The 24,699-nt window shown below is 38.3% G+C and overlaps 1 protein-coding gene across 1 annotated transcript in view; it reads right to left on the minus strand.

Annotated features, from left to right (window-relative positions):
- The window catches only part of ca8 (carbonic anhydrase VIII), a 170,890-nt gene that overhangs the window by 76,843 nt on the left and 69,348 nt on the right, over positions 1-24,699 (minus strand). Inside the window, exon 4 of the mRNA XM_039754564.1 lies at positions 20,487-20,582. Coding sequence (XP_039610498.1) covers positions 20,487-20,582 — 96 coding nt within the window. The remainder of the gene's footprint in view (positions 1-20,486; positions 20,583-24,699) is intronic.

Genomic DNA, 24,699 nt, shown 5'->3' on the forward strand with positions numbered 1-24,699 from the left:
CATCTAAATATTCCTACCCTTAATTCAGTACTGTGTAGATGCCCCTCATCATTCAAGTGCAGTAGACTCCTTAGCATTAGACACGAGTGTTACTTTGGCTGTGAAAACTATGCTAAAAGCGTTGTCCTGAGTGTCACTCGGGCAACTGTACAGATGTCTCTTGTATAAGCATTAGAACTAAGAATCACTTGGGCTGTAAAAATGCTGTCAGTGCTGCCATTCTTTGGAGAAATTATGTCTGGGTGTATGCTTTCACTAATTATGAAATATCTGCACTTTGCCAACAATGAAGACTTTGATGAGAATATCCATCCAGCACCCAAAATGAAAACAATTTGGGAGATATACCATGCGATTGTAGTAAAACCTTGGAGCGTTTACATTCTGGACCATTATTTCAGCATTATAAGGGCTTATAAGGGCAGACTGTCATGGATATAGTACATTGCTTCAAAAGAGCAAGATTTGGCATAAAGCGTTGTGAACTTTGTGAATCTAAATCGGGATACATTTGGAATTCGTTTCTGTACACAGGGAAAGAGAATGTTTGATCCGAAATACAATCAGTACGGTGTTGCTATGTCATTGCTGCCAACTCTTATATATGCTCTGCTGGATCAAGGTTACTGTGTAACTATGGAAAATTTTTATACTTCACCAGAGCTATTTGACATCTTGCAGCAAAGACTGACGAATATGGAAAAGTGCGTCTCAACCGTCGTAGCATGCCTGAAGACTTTGGCAGAGTTAAATTACAGTGAGGTGCGCTAGTAGCTTGGCAAAAGAGTAAGTGCTTGTGCTGAAATGGATGGACAAAGAAAGATGTTTGTCTTCTTAGCCCTGCACATAATGCAGCTACAGTCACTGTACTGTACAGGCAAATGGCAACAAGCAGGTTATTGTGCTGTGGTCGACTACAATAGCATGATGGGCAGCGTAAATTGTGTGGATCAAAATTGACTTTCTATCCCTTAATGTGGAGGCAACAAAAGAAATACTGCAAAAAGATATTTCATCATCTGGAGGAACAGTGCATTTGGAATGCATTCATCTTGTACAAACAAAATGCTGGTGAAACCGTATCTCATGCAAACCTTACATGACAGCTTATAGAACAAATCATTGCTGTACATCCACACTCCAAACTACCGCTAAAGTAGCGACCCAGCACATCGCAGATCAATCCTGAGCGTCTTATTAGTAGACATTTAATTGATTATATACCTCCAACAGTAAAAAACTCATACCTGTGCAGTGTGCTGTTCAAAAACTTGAAAGAAAACTTGAAAAGAAACATTATATTATTGTCCCAACTGTGACGCTGGATTGTGTCTTTCACCGATCTTTAAGATTTACCGCACAAAGGACTCATTTTGAGAATATATACTGTTTTGGCATCAGTAGTAGTATTATTATTACTGTTATTATTTTTATTCATCATTATGCTTGTTATTTGTATTATTATTATACTTCTGAGATTTAATAAATATGTCATTTATCATGCCAAAAAAATGCAACATTTTTTACATTTTCTTTTAAATAAAATACAACACTAAGGAGGTTAAACAGATAGGACTCCTCTCATAGTTTGTACTATATATACAGTATATATATATATACACAGTGTACAAGGGGAGGCAAAGGTTAAAGTTTGCATATTTGTAGCTGGAAATCGACAAAGGGAGCAAATGATTCACGTATCTTAAAATAGTTTTTTATTCTTAAGCTTTCGATTACAACCAGGAATCATCATCAGAGGAACTTACAGGAACAAAGGCAATATATATCAAATAAAGAGGGCAGGAAAGGTGGATTTAGTATATAAAATTATATAGTGACATATTTTTGTGTTCAGCTTTTTATGTAATTAAACGCTGCTTTTTTATTATTATATTTGTAAGAATTTTGTGTTTGTAATTTGAACTGACAATGAATATATCAAAATCTAGCAGCTATGGGCTGACATGATATGGTGAAAAAAATATAAAGGGCAGCAAGCCAAACTTGCAAAAAACAATTTCAAAGGTGTGGGCTAAAATGTATTAAAAATTCAAGCATGTAGGTCAAAGACTCAATTAAGGAAATTCAGGCAAATTCAAAAGGCAGTTAAATGGGGCAAGTATTAAATATACACAGTATACTGTAACACAAAGCTTCATGTCCAATACTACGCACTACCAGGATGGGTTCTGGTTCCTTGTGAAACGCTCTGCCTGTGGCACCACTGCACTGTAGCTCCAATACTAGGAACTTCCATTGGCAATGAACAAGGCATGTAGCTTAAGGATTACGTAATGGCAACAAAAAATATTCATGCTGCAGGCTGCCATATCACACACTTGGAAAACACCCGTGTTTGCATCATGCCACTGTTCTTTATCATTGATAACTAATAGCACTTATTCAGCTGTCACTTCTGGCTTGCTTATCTTTATTGGGCCTCCTTATTTCAGCAGACCCTTAGCACTCACTTACTGCTAATTTATTGAGCTCTTTATACTTCTGTCTATCCATGTTCCAAAGACTCCTTTATCCAAGGTGACTTACAACATCTAAGATAAATTTGGTTGCTTTTCTTTTGTTTTTCCAATTGGAATACCTGCAGGTAACATGTCTTGCTCATGGTCACACATGTCAATAGCAGGATTTGAACCCTCAACCTGAGTTTGAAATCCATAGTCTTAACCATTAAGCCACACTGAATTTACTTATATTACGGTATATACATCTGGGAGTCTGGCATCATACCTATGCAATCCATAGGGTGATTAAAGTTAAAGGGCACCTGCAGTGCTTTGAAAAGTATTTGGTCTTCCCTATTTTTCACTCATATTGCAAAGATTTGATACTAAATATTATGTTTTCAAACAAAATCTAGTATTAAAGAACATGTGAGTGAAGAAATTACACAGTTTTCATTTATCATCTACTAGTTGTGCTACCTGTCTAAAACAGGTTGAAATCTAAGTAATCAACATAGACCTCAGGATTAATGTTTGCAGTGCAGTGTCCATCCTGTCACCGTGTCTCTGTTACATTCCATTTGGCACAGAATTACTCATAAAAGCATTGCTAATGTTTATGTTTGTGATGTGGCCATCTGTTGGATAGCAAAGACTTAGAAACGGGATGAACACACAGACAGACACCCAAACAGTTGTCCTTTTAGTAAGGTGGATTCTATGAACACCTGCCCCCAAACATTTAATGTTTGCTCCATGTTTTATTCTGCTACAGGATGGAAATGACAGGCCACATGTGTGATCAGTGAACCAAGTGAGGGTCAATACTAAAAAGTCTGATGAACCGTTGAATAAGCCAAAAAATACAACCAAAAACTCAAAGTCAGGAGGAGTACATTTTTTATATCTACACCCATCGTAATTTCCAGGAATTGTCATCCTAGCAATAAATGATCGCATCCTAGTAAGAAAACTAAAAAATATCGGCACCCACGTAAAATAATATGGTGTTGTGGAACAACAAAAAGTATAACATTAAATAAAAATGAAATTACTAAAAGAAAATGTAAACCACCAAATAAGGTAATAGTAATGTCTTTAAAGCTTCAGTGAATTTAAAAAAAATAACTTGAAGGAAAAGAATTATTCATACACAAAGAAAAAAAATGCAAAGCAAGCTAGAAATCATAGCTGCAGTGACTGCAACCAAATGCTTCCAATAATTCACTAAGCGTCTTCACACTTTTTACCCAGTCTTCAATGCAAAACTATTGTATTTCAAGCATGAACTTATTGTTTCAGGTAGGAAGGTTCTCTAGGAAGTCTGGAGATTCATTAGAACAGTACAAAACTTTCATTTTGATATCTTTCAGTTATAACAATGTGGAACTAGTGTTTTGCTTACCATCATGGTGTTGCTGAAAGACCCAACTATACTTAAGTTTCTGCTCACAAACAGCCGAGTGGATATCCTCCTTGAGAATTATCTGATACAGAGAAGAATTGATGGTTTCTTCCATTAATGATGTGTGGGTTGCCTTGGCATTTCCTTATACGTGGGCCATCGATATTTACGGCAGTGTTTCCCAAATTCGGTCCAGTGGACCCCCTGTGGCTGCAGGTTTTTGTTCCAACCAGCTTCTGTTTTTAATTGGACTCCTGGGCTATTTAAGTGATGTGTTATTTCCCAGGTTCTGTGTTTTGGGAACAATATAGAAATTAGAAAGCTAAGTTTGGTAAAAAAAAATATATATATATTTTTTTTTTATATATATGGGAATAATGTATTTTTTTCTTTTTAACAATATTTTCATCTTGATTTTCATTCTACTTTTTTAGGTGTTCTAATTGTTTAATTAATCCATTATTTACTAATTACTGGGTTTTACGCTAAAGTAGTTACAGCCTTTGATTATTCAGTGTTGTTTGCCAGCGTGTCTGCTCTGCTCATTTTTAATTGTCACTAGGCTGACCCGCCTTTTAAGGCGACCGACTTTTAAGTTGACCTCTTCTTAAGGCAATTCAATATGTAGATCAATTTGATATTTTATACAAGCTCACTAATTTGGTTATATTGCATTTGAGCGGTATTACTTTAATACTCGTAGTTTCTGTTATTTTTTTGATGAAATTTAAACTTTTTTTTCTATATTGAGGTGCCCTTTTGAACCCCCCTGATATTTACTACGCGGTGAGGCATTTGTACTCCATCAACATTAATTATTTCCAGAGACATAATTTTGTCTATTTTTCCAGCGCATCGCACAAAACAAGGGAATGATGGGAGCACCAGAACTCTGCTCACATCATGTAAACCGTACCTCAAGCTGCAAGTAGTAAGTCTGTGATAAGCGGAATACCGCTTCGCTTTCCACTCAGGACGGAAGGACAATCCCGACCGCTTTTATATAGTAAGAAAGAAGAAGAAGATATCGCACAGTCTGGAGTAGAAAATCATCTTTTAGCTGGAAAAACGAAACTACAAATCCCATTGTGCATTGCAAAATGGATGGGGCGTGTGTGAAACTCCGCACCTGCGTAGCACTCACGGGACGGAAGGACAATCCCGACCGCTTTTATATAGAAGGATTAATAAGACCCAACGAAGGGGAAAAACTGCACAGAGAAAGGGCAAAATAGAATGAAATCAACAAAAGAGAGTTAAGCATTTAAATCGATAGCAAAAGCAGAAATATTTATAAATATCTTATAAATGTAAAAATCATGCTGCTGTGCTTTTCTGAATGTCGAATAAAAGAAAAATAATCCCAGCTAATTAAATGAGATCAATGCTATCAGGTGTTGTCACTGATTAGGAATCTGATTGGAACAAAAACCCGCAGCCACAGTGGGCCCCCGGGACAAAGTTTGGGAAACACTGAATTACGTGACAGAGTTCCTCCATATTAACATTTAACAAGATTCTACAATGCCAGCTTAACTCAAACAACACTCTCCTTGATGATCTAAGACAACAATGGGATTGGAGTGTTTTAATTAGAATCTCAAGTAATTATTGGAATATTTCTGTCACACGATATACTGTACGTCTTCAGTTTGTGCAAAGCATAATGTACTTTAACTAAAAGCAGTACCCTAGATGCACCCATCACAACTAAAATTATCCAAAACATATCTGAGATAAGACCTGAAACGTGCCTGCTTTGCCAGGATGTATACTTTGGGAATGCCCTACATACAGAACATTTTGGGAAAAGTGATTGTTTATTTCATAAGGAGTCCAGTATTTACAATTACTCCAAATACACTAACACCAGAGTAACACCAGATGCCAAGTCTACTGGGATATTGTGCATTACACCACTCGCTTGTTTTGTTATCTTTCTCAATTCACAGAACTCCATTCCATCCTTTCTAATCAGAAAAATTTAAATTTAAATTCTCTCTACAAGGAATGGTTCAAAGTTTATCAGAAATTGACAAGAATAAAATAAACAAGCAGGGCCTCAGTTCAGCTTTTTGATGTCTCAGCATATAAGACGGATGGCTGCATGTTGGGCTTTTCATTCACTGACTTGGATGAAGAAGGAGAGCTGATATGGATTTCATTTGATATGGAGCATACACAAAAATGTATGACAAGTAACCTGACAGAATTCTCATTCTTGGTAATGTGATTAATAAAATCAATAAAACTGGAAAAAACAACTAGCATAACTGATCTTGAATTATCTTTACCTCGTTTTGAGAAACTGAACTGAAAATGTACTGAATAAGTCAAACTGGGTAAGTATCAAAGCTCAGTAAGATGAAGAATCCCTAACAATTCATTTTAAAGCAAAATGAATGAATGCAAGAGCCAGGGATAGCATCTACAGTATGGGTGAGGGTCCCTTTGGGGTTTGGTGTTTACTGGAGGCTTTTTGCAGCTCAGCATTACAATACTGTATATCAGCGGTTCTCAAACTGTGGGGTGTGCTGAAGCTGTACAAAGGGAGCGTCAAATAAATAAACAAGGCATCAAAATTTATGTTTTACATTTTTATTTCAAATTTAAATTTGCAAGCATATAATCACAACGAATGCATTATAACTAAAATTAAAAAAAAAACATTTCTAAGGCATAGATCTAATGACTAATATGGGCCTGCTTTAAAGTACACAGCCTGTCCAGGTTTGGTTTGATATTCGAGATATCGAGACACTCTGAGCTCCTTTTCTATTTGAAGTTTGTTTCTATGACAAGCGGCGCCGCTGCTGCTGCTGCTTTTATAGTCACGTATTTTCAATCCAGAAAGTTCAGGACGTATCGGTATCTGTCGCGAACATTCGGGTAACAGTAGATCAGGTGATAATGCGGCGCGACTGCACCACATTGGCAGCGTAGCCAATATTGCCAAATTGAGTTAAATAATTTACTGCGTATTGGGTTATTTTCATGATACAACTAACAGCGGTATAATATTTGTCAGACGAAAATATGTTTGACTCATGCAGATTGACTTCATCGGTCTCCTCGTTTACGAGATTTTTAAGAATTAAAACATATTTAATCGTTTCTTTACTTAAAAATATAATTAAATAAAAATAAATAATTTATTCTTTGTTTTTGGGATTAGAATTACTCCCAAAAACCACACAAGGCATTTTAACAGTTTTTAAAGCACTTTTAAAAAAAATTGCAAATATTTCATCGAAGTTAGCTGAACACTTGCAAATCTTTTCGAAGTAAAAATGATAGGATACAGCGACACCGCACGAGTATCATACCTTTGTTAGTTGTATCATGGGTTATTCTCATCTATCTTATATTATGCAGGGGGCGCAGAATTATTCCAGGTAGAAAAAGGAGGGCGTGAAATACGAAAGTTTGAGAACCACTGCAGTATATAGATTCTTTTCATATATTTCTGGCTGTAGTGTATCTGTATATAGGAACATTCGAGTATAGAATTTTTCTAGAATGAATTCATTTTGTAGTTATATACAGTACATGGCTGCGGTGGGTTGGCACCCTGCCCAGGACTGGTTCCTGCCTTGTGCCCTGTGTTGGCTGGGATTGGCTCCAGCAGACCCCCGTGACCCTGTGTTCGGATTCAGCGGGTTGGATGATGGATGGATGAATACAGTACATGGACAGAAATATAAAGACTGTCTAGGGGCCTATAGTGGGAGAAACCTTTGCCCAGCTTTTGAGTAACCTATTAGAAGTGTTGAGCCCTGCTATGCAGGATCTTTGTTTTATTTGGGATATCAAAATGAGTGGAGTGGTTGGGCTGGTTTTAGGCTGGAATGGGATGACTGCAGAGGCCCACTATTAGTTTATTTAACTTTACTTGCATTGTTAATGTAAATGACTTTGTGGAACTTATTCTAATTCACATTATTTTATTAGTTTTTCATTCATAATAAGTGCTCCTTTTTACAATGTTCTGTTTTCTTTTCTGCTTAAAAAATCATTCAGTGCTTACTTTCTCCAATTATTAGTCCTGAGCAGAACAGAATCTTACTTATGCACGGAATCAAAGGCTCTGTTATTGCAAAAGACATAATAATCCCATGTGCCACCAGGAAATATGACTCCTGGAAATAAAACACCAGATTCCTGTGCCTGCTTAAATCAGTTTCATTAGCTGAGATGTCAAGGGTCTAAACCGTGCAGTGAAAAGAAAAAAAAAGAAAAAGAGTTATCTTAGTTCTACAAAGGCAGGCATTCTATTTTTTACAGGAAACGCATCTGAATATTAAAGAAAAACGAGAGTTAAGAGTGGATGGATTGGACAGTTAATCTACTGAAAGCATGAGAATAAAACTAGAGGAGTCAGAATACTCAAACAGGAATGCATTGCCTTATCCTTTCTGAACTGATCTCTTATGCTGCCATCTAATTGTTCATTAAGAAATCAAATGAATTTAGGTTGAAGCTGCTTAATGTACTTACACACAGCTGAGACAACAGTAAATTTATCTCTCACGTCCTCTATTTCTTAATGTGGGTAGCCATAAATTTCTATTGGCAGAAAATTTTATATGTTTTCAGCCCTGCTATTTTTATAGATTGAACCTGCTAACAGCACTTTTATAATTCTACATAGATTTGTTTTAAATAAAAATACAATATTTCTTTTTTTTTGTCTCCCATACACCACTGCCTGTTTTGGAATAACAGCAGATGGAACACCGGAGTTAAGGATCAGTCTGTCATTAGAATGTGCACTACACTACTTCTTCTTATATTCTGTTCAACTCAAAGGATCAAATCTTAACTACTGTAGCGTAATGAAATATGATGTGCCGTACTACATAAAATTAGAGACTATCAAATTTACTTTAAGTGGAACAATTCAAAAATAGTTTAATATATAACAGTCACACTCAGCTAGCACACCTTATAGCAATTATTGAATAAACTCAACAATTGCAAGCTCTTACAGACTTTATCTTTTACCTTCTTTTACTTACTCTCTCTCGTTTAGTGGGAAGGGGGGATTTCAACATGACTGTTAGATGAAGTACTTTAGTGAATTGCAACTTGATAACTGTATTTATATGTTAAAATTATTCTATTTTATTACAGAATGTTATATAATTTAGAGGTACTCTCTGACAGGGTTGATCTTAAACTTTAGAATCAATTCAAGGAAATGCTGTTCAGAATGTAGCCATAGGCCACAATGTACAGGGTGGTTCAGATCTAACTATGCAGATCCAGATCGTCTGGATGACTTTGATTTATGTGGGGACGATTCCAGTTCGACGCAAAGACGATTCTTCATGTCGTCAGTTCGCACACTTCTTGATGGTCTGGGATCTTTCGGGTGATTTTCTATGTAATAAACATAATAAGTTATAGTGTAATGAAAATTGCATAATTAGATCTGGACCATCCTATAGATATCAGGAGGTTTTCATTTTTTGTCTTGGTGTTTCTTTAATTTGTTTACTGTCTTTATCATGCTCATTCAGAATTTTAGTTCTGCATGTACCTTAAGCCATTTTACTTGAGGGCTAGTGTTTCTAACTCTTCTTAACCTGTAACTAATAAATAATTTGTCCCATTATCTTTAGTATACTAAAGCTACATTTGAAACATGTTATGTTCAAAGGCAAATAGAGAAATCTGAAGCCTGCTGCGCATACAGTATATACTGCATATCTTATCTTTTTCTGTGTTGTTTTACTGCATGTAGACTTGGTTTAATTTACGTGAGCAAACAGAGCTGTGTGATTTTATTTTAAATAGAGCTGAGCTCAAATTATTAGATAAGTTGTATTGTTAAGTGTAGAAGGCTTTCAAAATGTATTTTTCCATTTGCGCCATAATGATGAGATCTAACAACTAAAGATAACTTCTTTTCCCATAAGCCTATACTTGGATGGCAATTTTCCAGGCTAAAATTTGAATGATATCTAGATATCCACACTTTTTTTCAAGGAAAAAAAAAATTAACAGTAATAGTGTTAGCCTTTATAAAAAGTGGGTCAAAGGCAAGACAGAGAGAGTTGTCTTCCTCCTCTTATGATGGTCATCGCCATTAAAGCATCCTTAAGACCTCTGGTATCATACACACAGAATATGTTTATATATTCAGTTTCTGCTTTATATAGTGTCTTTTATATTATCACCATTATACGTTCTTTACATAGCTATTAACACTTCATTAACACAATAAATGATTAGGTTAGCAGAATCCGCTCTCATCCAATTTAAGGTTGAAAGGGTTTGGGGTATGTCCAGCATACACACAGGGCACACACACTTGTTTGGAGTCAGCAACTCATGTCTTTAGGAGGAAATACAGAGTACCAATGAAAATCTATTGTAGAAATGGACAGAAAATGCAAACTCCACACTAGTGTTGATCACCAAAATTTGCCAAAAGCATGCCGCTCAGTGAACACATTGTTTTTGCTGTATGTCATTTACCAAATAGGTTTGCTATACAGCTCACTTAGATCAGCTTTTTTCCCAGCACCCCATGATGCTGTAGCAGGTAGTGTAGGATGGGGCTCCCACCCACGGCCAAGTATATAATAATAACTTAATAGTAGGCTAAAAATGAATGGAAAACTTTCAGACACATCCAAACACAAAACATGCATACAGAAGGAAACTGGAAATGTGATAGTGTATTTTTGTATGGACTTGTGTGTAACATATGTGCCTACCCCTTTAATATTATTACCCATAATGCTTTTCAGTTGATAAAAACAGGAAAGAGTGAAGAATACTCATGCATGTTATGCATGTAATAGCAGTGGCAGTAAACAACCAGAAGCATCAGGTAAAGACCAACAAACTGTGAGAGAGGTGAGTACCTGCTATCGAATGTGCGGGGGCAAGCTTGAGTGAATTCATCTATACTAATAAAAGGCAAAGCCCTCACTCACTCACTCACTGACTCACTCACTCACTCACTAACTCATCACTAATTCTCCAACTTCCCGTGTAGGTAGAAGGCTGAAATTTGGCAGGCTCATTCCTTACAGCTTACTTACAAAAGTTGGGCAGGTTTCATTTCGAAATTCTACGCCTAATGGTCATAACTGGAAGGTATTTTTCTCCATTAACTGTAATGGAGTTGAGCTGGAATGACGTGGGGGGGCGGAGTTTCGTGTGACATCATCACGCCTCACACGTAATCACGTGAACTGATTGTCAATGCAGTGCGTAGAAAACCAGGAAGACCTCCAAAAGCGCTTAAGAAAACATGCATTATATAATTGAGAAGGCAGCGAAAAACAATAAGAAGCGAGCGAGTGACATATACTACCATATTCATGAGTGTTGCTGCCTCGGAAAGAAAGAAAGGTGTAAACCTAAACTTTAAATTAAGTTCATAGACAGGCTACGCTGGTGTTTCACATGCCCACAGGTAATGCGGGATACAAGTTTAATGAGAGGGGCGCGGGATATAAGCGAGTTTTGATCACTTTGTAACTAAGTTAAAATTGTAGGTGAAGGGGTGTGCTTATGCAAATTCGAGACTGTGTTTGTGGGGATTGACAGTTAAAGGCGGGTGGGGAGTCACGTCATCATCTCCCTCCCATTCATCTAATTTCGGTCTGAGCTGAGCTTCGCGGCTAATGCTGTCTTTCGAAGCAACTTCGTCAGACTGCCACCAAATACTCACAGAAAAATCCACAAGTTAATACACATGCTATCTCTCGAGTTTCTCCACACTGAATCCTCCAGGCACTACTTACAAAAGGTCACATTGACAATCGTGTTACGTTATTTTTAAAATCTTTCCTTTTCTTAGCACAAGCACAGCTGAGAAGCTTCGATGCATGTGCTCCATAACGTTAAAAATAATGCATTTAATCACACTTTGCATTACAAGCAAAGGGAGCTTTTGTCAATGCATGATTTCCTGGTACACGATTACATTGATCAGCGCATCCCGATTCATTTTACCCTCGCACCACCTTAGTTTGAGAAGAAGTCTGAAAAAATATGAGGTTAACACAGAAAAACATCACCAATTCAAGCTTTATGAATAATCGATTCGCCATCAATAATTGTTTTGGTAAAGCCATCCTCCTTCCATTTTATAATTTTTCCGCCAATAGCCATGATTAAATGAGCGGTAAATAAAGTAAGAGCAAAGCGAGGGTGACTTATTTAGGCAGGCATATATATGACAGCAACACTCATGACAATGTCAATCATGTTACGTTATTATTAAAATGTTTCCTTTTCTTTTTCATTACTTCTTTAACACACTACTTCTCCGCTGCGGCGGGATTTTGCTATATATATAATATATGAATGACCTCCAAAGCTGAGACTTTTGATATCATGAGCGTGTCTGCAAAACTGTGGTCTCCTGCCCAGCAAAAGTCGAGCAGCCAGCGCATAGCTGTGCCGGCCTTTGAGGCGCTGACTGCGCTTCTGCCTTAAGTCAAAGTGAGCACTTTTAATTTTTTCATCCTCCCCTGCGCTATAGCCCAGACAAGTGCAAACACCGGACCCCTTTTCTACACCACGGAAAAATAATATTAAGGCGATTCACACTTTCTTTTGCACGTATACAATTATGAGGTCATCACCTCGGATTATGAAGACACGCACATGAGTGGACGACTGACAGTGCCATCACAGCTGATTAATGGCAGGGACGTCTCACCAGTCTACACAAGACCCACGCGACTGTCCCCAAAAGCGATCATAACGTCAGCGAACACATCTCTCTATACTATATAAAAGAAAAGGCAACTTTCCTTTCTTTACACCTTTTATCCCAAACCAAAGCCTTTCTCTCTTAACAGTGCAGAGGACACTAAACTAATTTTCTTTAAATGCCGGTAAGGCACATTACCAGAGGCACAAATTTGAGCGTTCACATAGAAAATGTAATTTCTATACCACAGCCGTCGTGTAGCGCCTTTCAAAAGGGATCTACTACCGAGAGATGATCCATATATATTTTAGCTGCTGTTAGTTACTTACCTGTTGTGTTACACAGTCTTTAAAATGTAGTTTACCCACAACCTCTCCAGTAGGGCTCAATGTACCTGTACTTCTTAAAACGTTAATGTTTTACTGTTTAATAACTTATAGACTATATTTTATTATTTTTCCCTTGCACTCAGTGACCAAAGCTATACACACACATATAGACACATACAAACATACACACAAGTATATATATGTGTATATATATGTATGTATGTGTATATATATATATACACACACACACCCTATCTACATTATATATATATACATACATACATACATACACACATATATAATTTGTGTGTGTGTATGTATGTATGTGTGTGTATATATGATGTAGATAGGTATGTATATATATATGTGTATATGTAGATATGTATATATAGATATGTAGATATGAAGATATGTATGTGTATATATATATGTGTATATATATATATATATATGTATGTATGTGTGTGTGTGTGTGTGTGTGTGTGTATATATATGACAGCAGCAATCCAAGCTTTGAGAAAACAGTAAAAGGAGGCGTGTCAGGCGTGTGGTACATTTTCTGATGCAGCTACGCAGCAATCAAAACAATTACATTGACAATCATGTTACGTTATTTTCAAGCTTGGGAAACCACTGAGAAAACAGTAAAAGGCAGCGGTCAGTGGGCGTCCATCTTGGCGCCATACCTAAAGGGACCAGCTGCGGGCCTAGGTTCCCTCGCCCAGCAGGTCGGGGACACGCCTATCAAACATGTCGGGCCTCCTCGGCGTCCTGGAGCGTCAGTTGGCGGTCCTCCGACTTGGGGGTCAGTCAGTCGAATCGGGAGTGGTGTTGCGGTGGCTTTGTTTGATTCCGGCAGCAACATTACCATTGTTGCTCGCCGTTTCGTCTTACCGCAACAGTGGTTAAAGCAGCATTTGTTGGTTACCTGTGTACATGGGGGACTAGGTCATATCGTTCGCTCACTGCTATCTTACCTGGAAGGGGAACCAATCAAATGGCGGTCGCTGTGGGGGAAAAGGCAACCCTCCCGCGGCCTCCACGCCGTGCACAAGGGCAGGCCCTATGGGCTGGTGTCTCGGGGACCTTTCGTGGCTACGGACCTTGACCCGGAAGATTCCGCGGAGAAGGGACTAGCCAGGAACTCTCCCGGGCCCAGGCCCCAAGACCCTCTCGGCGCCTGGACCATCAATTTCGGTCCACGCCGGCCTCCTTTAAGAGGAGCAGTGGAATGATGACTCCCTGCGCTTTGCCGGAACGCGATTGTTCTGCCTAACAGCTCGACAGCGGGCGGATCCACACCGGGAACCCTTCTTTGTCCTTGAAATGATCTGTTGTACCGGTGGCTACCCATGAGGGCGAGGTCGGAAGTTGTTGCTAATTCAGCGTACCTTCCGGCGGAGATATGCGAGTTGGCACATGCTCACCTCCTAAGCCCCACCTCGGGGCGAAAAACACTGGAGAGGATTAAGCTCCTTTTACTGGCCTGGGATCAATGAGGAGGTCCGGCGGTTCTGTCAATCCTGTCGGTGCCAGACCCGCCAGATTCCTAGGAGGGACCGTGCTCCTCTAGTCCCTATTCCCCTCGTGGACATCCCCTTTGAAAGGATAGGGGTCGATTTGGTGGGACCCCTGGAGCCCTCAACCCGTGGCCACAAGTACATTTTCTGATGCAGCTACCTCTACGGGCTTCTCCCCTTTTGAAACTATACACAACCCGGGGAATCCTCGACATCCTAAAGAGGCTGGGAGGCGAGGCTCTTCCCTCCTCTAATATTTTGAGTGCGTGAGCGCAACGCGACCGACTCACAAAGATCAGGCCCCTCCTAAAAGCTGACTCGTGCGCAAGCAGCGCAGGCCGGTGTTACAACCGCAACTCCGTCCTCAGGGAGTTCGCCCGGGGACGAGTTATGGTGCTCGTCCCGACCTCCCACTTTCGAAGCTGCTCGCTCACTGGCAAGGGCCTTACGAGGTTAAGGAGAGAAAGGACTCGTCGACTATTTGGTAAACCAAATACACAAAACAATTACTTTGACAATCATGTTACATTATATTTAAAATGTTTCCTTTTCTTTGGTCCAGCCCTCATAACTCCTGGAGGTTCTGTAATGAAGGCGTCTGAATCAGATCTCCACATACCCCATGCCCGCATTGGCGACCTCCTTGGCGGCTGGGTGCGGCTCGATATCTGACTACCCTTGACATGACAAAAGGGTATTGGCAAATTCCTTTAACGGCATCCGCAAAGGAGAAAACGGCCTTTAGCACCCCTAGCGGGCACTGGCAGTACAAGGTCCTCCCATTTGGGCTGCACGGGGCCCGGCGACCTTCCAGCGTCTGGTAGATAGAGTGCTGGCGCCCACCAGTCCTATAGCGCCGCCTACCTGGATGGCGTTGTCATCTATTCCGGCACCTGGGAGGAGCATCTACTGCAGGTGCAGCTGTCCTCCGAACACTGGCTAAAGCCGGCCTCCGCATAAACCCCGGAAGTGTTTTTGGATTATATATATATATATAGAATATATATTTCTTGGGGCTTGCGGTTACTACCGCCGGTTTGTTCCCGTTTCTCGAAGAGCAGCACCCTTGACTGACCTGACAAAAGAGCTCCCCTATACGTGGTGTGGACCGACAAAGCAGAACAGCGTTCAGTGACCTAAAGAAGGCCCTAGCGTCGGCACCTGTGTTACATTTTGGGCTCCCGTTTATAACAGTGACAAAACAATTACATTGACAATCATGTGGGCAGTGACCCACCTCCGTACTATTTTCAAAATGTTTGCACAAAGAGTTCCGCGGGTCACCAGGTGGTTCTTTACAGCCGTATAAGTTCACTGTCTTTAAGGCCAATGCCGATGCTACTCTCTTAGGTCCGCCCGACCTGCGGTCCTGGGCTAAGGGGGATGGTGTCGCGCCTAGTATATATATATATAACTTTCTCCCTCTGCTTCCTCATAGGAAAAGACCGTACCATAGATATATACTTCCGCCCTTCCTCCGCCATCTTGCCCTGGCGTCATCCTTCCCATCCTCCCTTGCGGTCCTTCCCGACATTCCTCCACTTCGAATAAAATGGCCGCGGCGCCAGATGAACTAGTTTATGATATATATATTCATACTGTCTCTCTCGTCCTTTACAACATATATATAGATATGTAGATAGATATATATATATATATATATATATATATATAGATAGATAGATATGAGAACAACACTCATATCAGTGACAAAACAATTACATTAACAATCATGTTACGTTATTTTTAAAATTTTTCCTTTTCTTTTTCGCTACCTTCTTTAACACACTACTTCTCCGCTGCGAAGCGCGGGTATTCTGCTAGTTGATAGATACATGAACAAGTACCATCAGAAAAAAATTGTAATAACAGAATGATAATCACTATTTATCAAATGAGGGCATCATAACAACAGTGGTTCTATGTACTAAGTGAAATACTAGCCTAAACATAACCTCTGTAAAACTGGTTTGCCCTGTTGTTTGTGCAGCAACGCACTGTAATCAGCGCATGCTCCCAATCTCTCCTCTCCTCTCCTCTCCCTATACCCTGATACATTTTCTGTGAGGACAACCATTCCGTTGTGATTCCCAAAAATATGAAGGCTTGTTTGTTTAGAGACTGTTAGTTCACCTATTGCTGTAAGTAGTAAAACTCGTAATGATGTATGAATGAGGATACTCCATGAAGATTCTAGTTTTATTTGTTTGAGTCTGCCAGTAAAAAATTCAGGTCTGTTTCAGTAATTGGATTCATTTAACAAATTAGCACATGAAAAAAAAAATCAATACATTAAATTGAGTAAATGAAGTACAGAAGGCATGGAACTGTTGTGGTAATGATTGCTTCTTGAACAATACATTATGGACGTCTCTTCCACCATCCATATTCTTGGAGCCCTGGTTTCTTCTTAAAATCTAAAAGTACATTTATGATCTACCACAAGAGCTTCTAAAACTCTCAGCAAAAGACTTCATCAACACACTACATCGATACAGTAATTTTAGAACAGACTACACCATACCGATGCTTCCATTTTGTAAAATACTTTGGCACACTATGGAACAGCCGCTTGTTTCCTTTTTAAAAATGGAATAATTATGCCACACCCGTGATTAACTCTCTTATGCTGTTAATTGTTTTATTAGAAGTAAAAAGTCACATGGGTTTTTTTTGTTAATGCTTTTCTTTCTTCTTTTTCTCTTTCTTTTGGATGGGGGTTAAATCTTGTTAGTTTTTGTTCTTCTGAATTTTATTTTTCCTTTGATTTCTGTTTATAAAATTGATTTTCTAGTTTTATTATTATTATTTATAGTTTTATCATTTGTGAATAGTATGCTGTTATAATGTTCTGCTTTTCAAACATAAAAAATAAAAAATGCAGATGTGAATTTTGCTACTATATCAACATTACCATGAAATTGTACACTGTAATGTAAGGTTTCTTAAACTATGGGCTGTGACCCTAAATGGGTTGTGGGTTGCAGCTGTTAGGTCGCTAGTCACTACTGTATTTAATGATAATTGGGTTGCAGATGGTTTACGAAGTGGGGTGTTGCGAGTTGATTAAGCAATCGACATTGCATCGACAATTGTCCTCGATTATCAACCAATCAACCCACTCACCCTGCCCTGACGATCATCCACAATTCCCCGATTTATGAAGACATTCTAAAACAAATTTGATGCAGCATGATTAAACTCTCTGAAGCCAAGTTAGATTTTAAGTTTTTCTACATGAATGTGCCACCTGTGCCAGTTACTTTAACTACTATAAACATGCTTAAATGTGCAAAACTCACCTTTAAGTCAACAGTTGCCTCTCTGTGTTTAAAGATGTGATGACAAATGTGTTGTAATGCAATTTAACCATGTATAACCATTTGCTAGACGTCATGTTTCATCATTTAATGTGCTGAATGTACAAATTTGTGCTATGTTTAACAAATAATGTTATGACTTGAACTGAATGATTTGTCTTAGTGGTTACTACTTAATCAAATGCCTACTAGATTATAAAATTTAAACATTTCTCTTTTCATTACATGGAAAGTTTAACAGCCTAAATCATTGTAAACCTTTCAATTAAAAACCGTCTACTGTGATCATCACCCTGTGTGAAAAATATGCAATAAGTAGCCATAATTAAGTAGTAAAGTTCAAGACTGTAAATTTTGTTAGGATAGTGTGATAGTAAAATGTAAATCCAAATGTGTCTGGATTGGCAGCAGAAATCACCATTATTTTATACCAGTAACGGTGTACTGCACGATAATGTGCAGTGAATGCACTTGACTTCAGCATTCCTAGTTTTCATCCTCTTTCTCTGTCTCTTTTTAGCATTTGTTTGCTCAGAGGTTGATGCGCTGCGCTGGCACTTAAGTCTTCAATCTGCCTCAAGAATGATTAGCGAAGGTGGTAGGGAATGAGAACGGCGTCCGTATGCATGCGCTGTGCGGCCGCCCTGCTGCGCGCTGCTGAGAGTTGATTCTATAATAAAATAAAATACAAATAAAAAGAGTAATAAAAATCATCACCCTGAAAACAGATAGTAGACGTCACGTAGTATATGTGTACCAAATTTCAAGTCTATAGGTGAAACGGTTTGCGAGCTACAGGTGATTTAAAATCCTGGACAAACAAACAAACAGCCATGGTAGCTTATTATATAAGAAGATAAGGCCTTCCTATACTTTACAATTACAGAACCACAGTAAAATTGCAGAAGTTGTTCAGCCTACCGGAAAGGTCACCAGCAAAAGTGTGTAAATTTGTGGTCTTTGGCAGATAATATGGCATTGGACTTTAAGCCACCAGGTTATCAGTTCATCCGGTGCAGAATTAAGAGTTGGGAGAATTTATGAAATATAATATATACTACCAGTCAAAAGTTTTAGAACACCTAAATTTTTCCAGTTTTTCTTAAAATTGAATCTGGTTGAAATGCAATGATTATGCTAAAATGGTGATAAGGTAATCAATAAACTGCCTGAGGTTTAAATTGAGTGTTTAGGTTAGCAAAAACTGAAAAAGGGAAATATCAGAATATTACAAATGGGCCTTCTTCAGGGAACACCTTGAAGCAAATAATTTGCACAGATGATTCAACTTCTGTTGGTAACTAAAAACCCTCTGTCTTAAAACAGAGTTGGTCCAATATAAATGGATCAAAAAAGCAAAATACAATTTAGACAAAAAGCAAGCCGTACAAAAAGCCCAAGATACAAAAATACTATGATGAAAAAACAGCAAAGGCCAAACAATACAAACAAGTTAAAGAAAAACGAAAACACTAAGAAATACTGAAGACCAAACTAAAGTTCAAATAATTTAAGCCAAATGCAACGACAAAGAGAATAAACTGAAAGCCCCTTAGCCTGGGACATGCTAAACCTTTAAATGGGAATTCAGATGACAGCTGTTAGGTGCGCCCCGCCATAATTGGGATGTCTTGCCACAAAAGGCTCAACATAAGGAGGTAAGGCAAGAAACAAATAGAGATTAGAAAAATGAAGAATCCAAAGGAAGAAAAGTACAAAACAATAAGCAGAAAACGAGATACTTAATGAGAAATATTAAAAATGAAAGGTAAGTGGGTGAGCCGGCACCCTGCCTGGGGTTTGTTTCCTGCCTTGCTCCCTGTGTTGGCTGGGATTGGCTCCAGCAGATCCCCAAGACCCTGCAGTTAGGATATAGCAGGTTGGGTAATGGATGGGTAAGTGACTCACATATAAAAAGTTCATTAACAAAACAAATAAAACAAATTTAGAAGAAAAAGAACACAAATTAGTAACACTAAATAAAACGGAAACCCTGGCAAAACTAAGAAAGTGATTTTATTTAACTAGCTGCTGCACCTTTCTTTCCTGATCCTCAAGTCCGCCCGTTCCTTTTTTGTGCTTTTCATCTCCAGATCATTTCTTCATTTCTCCTCGCACAATCTTCAGCCAATGAAACACTGCTGTCTTCTCTGCTTGTTTCTAGGGTTCTGCCATTTTGTGTGTGTGACTGCTATGATGGGTCATATTTACTAGACATGTGACATTGTGGCGGCCATAATAAGATGCTTGCTCACATTGAACAGCATCCAAATTCTAAGCAATTAAAGGAAAGAGTTTTTGAGAGAATATTGTATTTGGTTTGAATTTGACTTTGCTTTTGTCCTTAACATTTTAGTGAGCAATCAAACCATTTTTGTGTTCTGACACTTGAAAATATAGACAACCAAGCTTTTGTTCTGCACTTAAATAAAACCCACCTTTGGTCTCTGCCACTCTTTATCAACATCAGTCTGTTAGGACATGGCAAATGTCCTATTCAAGGTTTATAATACTTTTGATACTTTTAATTTTATTGTGTCTGATAATGAGTGAAACCAGTAACATTTACCTCTAGATTTTCACTCAATACATTTTCATCTGTTTACTATGATTTATCAGTTTTTCAGACTCCAAATCAACAAGAATTCAGTTGTAATGTAATGAACATTAATTTCCCATTCATCCACCTTTCTTATTTGTCTATTTTTATTTAACCACTGTCACTGATTAAATATTATCTTCAGTTAAAGTAAAATGAAAAATAATTTACCTGTACAAACAAAGCAATGATAAGAATGCCATTTCTCTTCCCCAATGCCTCTTCAATGTTGCTGAACAGTTTTGTATTCCAGTGAATCAGATGAAGCTGAAAAACATATTTTACATATTCTTATTAAAATTTAAATTGCCAAAACTGACTTTAATCCAGGTGGGCCATTAGAATGCTAAGGCCAACACAAAACGAAGCTCTCAAGTGTAGTTAAACATCATGGATGAGGCCCCAGCATAGTCAGCCTTTTTCATTGTTCTTATAAAACTCATCCTCCCTTAGCAAGTTAGACCATATACTCTTCAAATATGCACAATGAATCTTGTAATAATAAATACATAGAAAGCCCCAATATTAAACTGAAAGGAAGTTGACAATTTGTAGGTAGTCGTCCTCAAATGAAAAAGGAGGACCTACAGAAAAAAAGGGATTGTATCCCTAGACCTGATTGCTGATGTTTTCACATTCACGCCATAATTTTTACGCATCCATCAATCCATTCTCAACCTGCGTAATCCAGTTTACATCACAGGGTATGGAGCCTAACTTCAGTACATCACGCTCAATGCAAGGGATGGGATGGTAACAACTTAGAGTGGCTAATTAATGGCAAACACATATATTTGGGATGTGAGAGGAGAATAGCAGAATACTCAGAGGGACATGGGCAGATCATGCAAATTCCACACAGGCAGTCCTCAGGCTAGAAATTGAACCCAGGACTTGGTAGCCATGACAGAGTAGCCCTAACCACTGCACCACCATCTCACCTAGAAACTGTTTATTGTGCTAGGTGAAGAAACAAAATGTACAGTGTCTCTCAAAAATATTCATTCCCTTGGAAGTTTTTGTATTTTATTATAATGCAACATTAAATCAGAGTCAATTTCAATTTGATCAACAGAGCAAGACTTCAATTTTAAAGTGAAAAAAGACGTCTACAAACTGGTGTAAATTAAGTCTAAAACACAAATAACTGACTGCATATTTAGTCAGAACTTAGTAGATGCAACTTTGGCAGCCATGACAGCCTCACGACTTTGTGTACAGGTCTCTATCAGCTTTACACATTTAGACACAGTCATTTTTCCATTCTTACTTGCAAAACTGCTCACACTCCATCAGGTTGAATGGAGATCGTGAGTGAACAGCCTTTTTCCAAGTCCTGCCACAAATCTTTCATTGGATTGAGGTCTGGACTCTGACTAAGCCACTCCAAGACTTAACATTATTGTTTTTAAAGGTCTTTCCTGCATAACATTAGCTTAATGCCTTAGGTCGTTGTCTTGCTGGAAAACAAATATTCTCCAAAGCTGCAGGTTTCTTGCAGACTACGTTAGGTTTTCATTCTAGGATTTCCCTGTATTTTGTTGCATTCATTTTACTTTCTACCCCTACAAGCCTGATAAAGCTGGCAGAAGAGAAGCATCTCCAAAGCCTGATGCTGCCACCACCATGCTTCACAGTGGTGTTTTGATCATGTGCAGTGTTTGGCTTATGCCACATTTAGTATTTACACTGATGGCCAAAAAGCTCAATTTTGGCCACATCAGACCATAGAACCTTCTTCCAGCTGACTTCAGACTTTCCTATGTGTCTTCTGGAAAACTCCAGCTGAGATGTCAAGTGCACTTTCTAACAGTGACTTTCTCATTGCCATTCTCCCTTAAAGCTGTGACTGGGCCTCTCTAATCTCAGCCTCCGTAGCTTGTAACTCCTCATAGATAGATAGATAGATAGATAGATAGATAGATAGATAGATAGATAGATAGATAGATAGATAGATAGATAGATAGATAGATAGATAATTTATTAATCCCAAGGGGAAATTCACATAATCCAGCAGCAGTATACTGATACAAAGAAACAATATTAAATTAAATAGTAATAAAAATGAAAAGAATTAAAATAAAATTAATGTTCGCATTTACTCCCCCGGGTGGAATTGAAGAGTCGCATAGTGTAGGGTTGGAACGATCTCCTCAGTCTGTCAGTGGAGCAGGACGGTGACAAAAGTCTGTCACTGAAGCTACTCCTCTGCCTGGAGATGATCCTGTTCAGTGGATGCAGTGGATTCTTCATGATTGACAGGAGTTTGCTCATAGGTTTCTTGGTGGCCTTCCTTACTTGTCTTTCTCATGCATGATCACTCAGTTCTTGTGAAAGGCCTGCTCTATGCAGGTTTACAGATCTGCCATATTCTTTCCATTTCTTAATCTTTAATTTACCTGGACTATAAGGGCTATTTAGTCACTTGGATATTTTCTTGTCTTCATCTACTTGACTTGCCCTTTTCCTTGCTTGGAGTGTTCTTTTTGTCTTAATTGTGTAAGTTACACAATGATAATGACCCGCCACAAGTTGAACCTTCCACATAAGGTGCATTTACACTGCAGTCAATTGAAGTCTTTTGACTACAGACATGTGGTCTCCATTGATCTAATTCTGTGACTTCTTAAATCATCTGCCTGCACCAATGATGATGTAGGTGTGCTACATTAAAGGGGTGACTAGTTATGTAATCAATTATTTCTTGTTTTGGATTTGTAATTAATTTGGACCACTTTGCAGAGGTATTTTCACTTTCACATTTAAGATACTTTTTCTGTTTATCAGTGTTAAAACAAACAAAACAAATTACATCCAAGGTGATTCAATGTTTTATAACAATAAAAATGTAAAAACTTCCAAAGGGGTGAAATACTTTTTGGCACTATATTTGTATTCTTGAAGCGACTCTGCACCCGGGGTCAAGCTATGTGCAAACTGTTGCATAATCATAACAGCCGAAGGAATTTATAATTTTTTTTTTTCTTAATAAAATACCAGAATCTTGCAGTGTCATAAACGCTCAGTGCTTTGGTCAGTCTTGCCTCTTAAAGGAAAGGTACAAGTGATTGGAAAAGAAAATTCACAAATAACTATCAAAGTAAAAAAAGGCTCCATAGCTTTGGAGACAAAAGGTAATGCCATTACCACATGTCAGTATCTCATTTCTTTCACAGCCCTTCTCAGAGCCAGTCATTCCATTAGGCGACATAGGAAGCCCCTTAGGGTACTGTCATCTGAGGGGCGCCATTAAGTTAAGGGGCATATGCTCTTGAACCATATCGTAGAAGTCTGCAGTGTTTGCACAAAGGGGTGCTGTTTCTGCTATTGAAGGGTCATGCACTCTGGGCACCAAGGGGAAGGTCGTCTAAGTCTAATAATAACAATAATATAGACTACCCGCTATGAACAGCGAGGGGTGACGTCCATCAACCATGCCTATGGCTCCAAATGGGTTTTGACTGGCACTGAACCTCTTTCTGTATAGAGTCATTCACTGCTTCTCATTTGATTTTAAAATGGCGTATCACCAACAGCCAATTTTAACCAGGTACTTAGGAAGGGTGTGTTTGAGATAGCTTATCACAGAATATGAGCTTTCTTTAAGACTGGCTATTCGCGGGAGATGTCCAAAATCATTAGGTTAACCAGTTGATTGACAAATTTTTTAGATAAAAATAATATCTCAGGGTAAACTGATACATAAACAGTGTATACAAGTTTTTATTGTCAAAGACACTACATACCTTACACATAATAAAAAGAAGAATGCTCCAAGTAGAGTAAGGTCACGTTATGGTGGGTCTGACTGACTTCTGATCCTACCGAATATCCTTTTCAACTTAATCATCAGTACCATGCCTATGAGCAGCCTCAACTTCGCCTCACCCACACAGTCAGCATCATATGTTACTCTTCTCCCCAAATACATCAAAGAGTCTACCTGCTCAACGTTCCTCCATCTATCATGATCTCAGTGCTAGTCATTAATAGATAGATAGATAGATAGATAGATACTTTATTAATCCCAAGGGGAAATTCACAATGTTCTTATAAGAGTGAATAATTTAGAAATATAGGCATAATGCTGGTCAGAATTTTTATAAAACAAATATACAAACATGCACAATTATTTTACACATAATAACATTTATGTACAGTATGTCAGACAACTTTTAATTAATTTGTTCTTATTTCAATAGTAATGACTTCATCTTCAGCAAGGTTACATCACCTTATTAAATCCCATTACTGTGCCCCATATTGGCGCAGCCAGGTGTTCACACTAAATCACAAAATCAGGATTTCATTAAAGAAACAACCAAGAAGACAATTAACAGATGGAAAGACCGTAAAAATCAAGAAATATCAATTTGCTGTGCAT

Source organism: Polypterus senegalus, chromosome 5 (assembly GCF_016835505.1).
Source record: "Polypterus senegalus isolate Bchr_013 chromosome 5, ASM1683550v1, whole genome shotgun sequence".
NCBI classification, from domain to species: Eukaryota; Metazoa; Chordata; class Cladistia; order Polypteriformes; family Polypteridae; genus Polypterus; species Polypterus senegalus.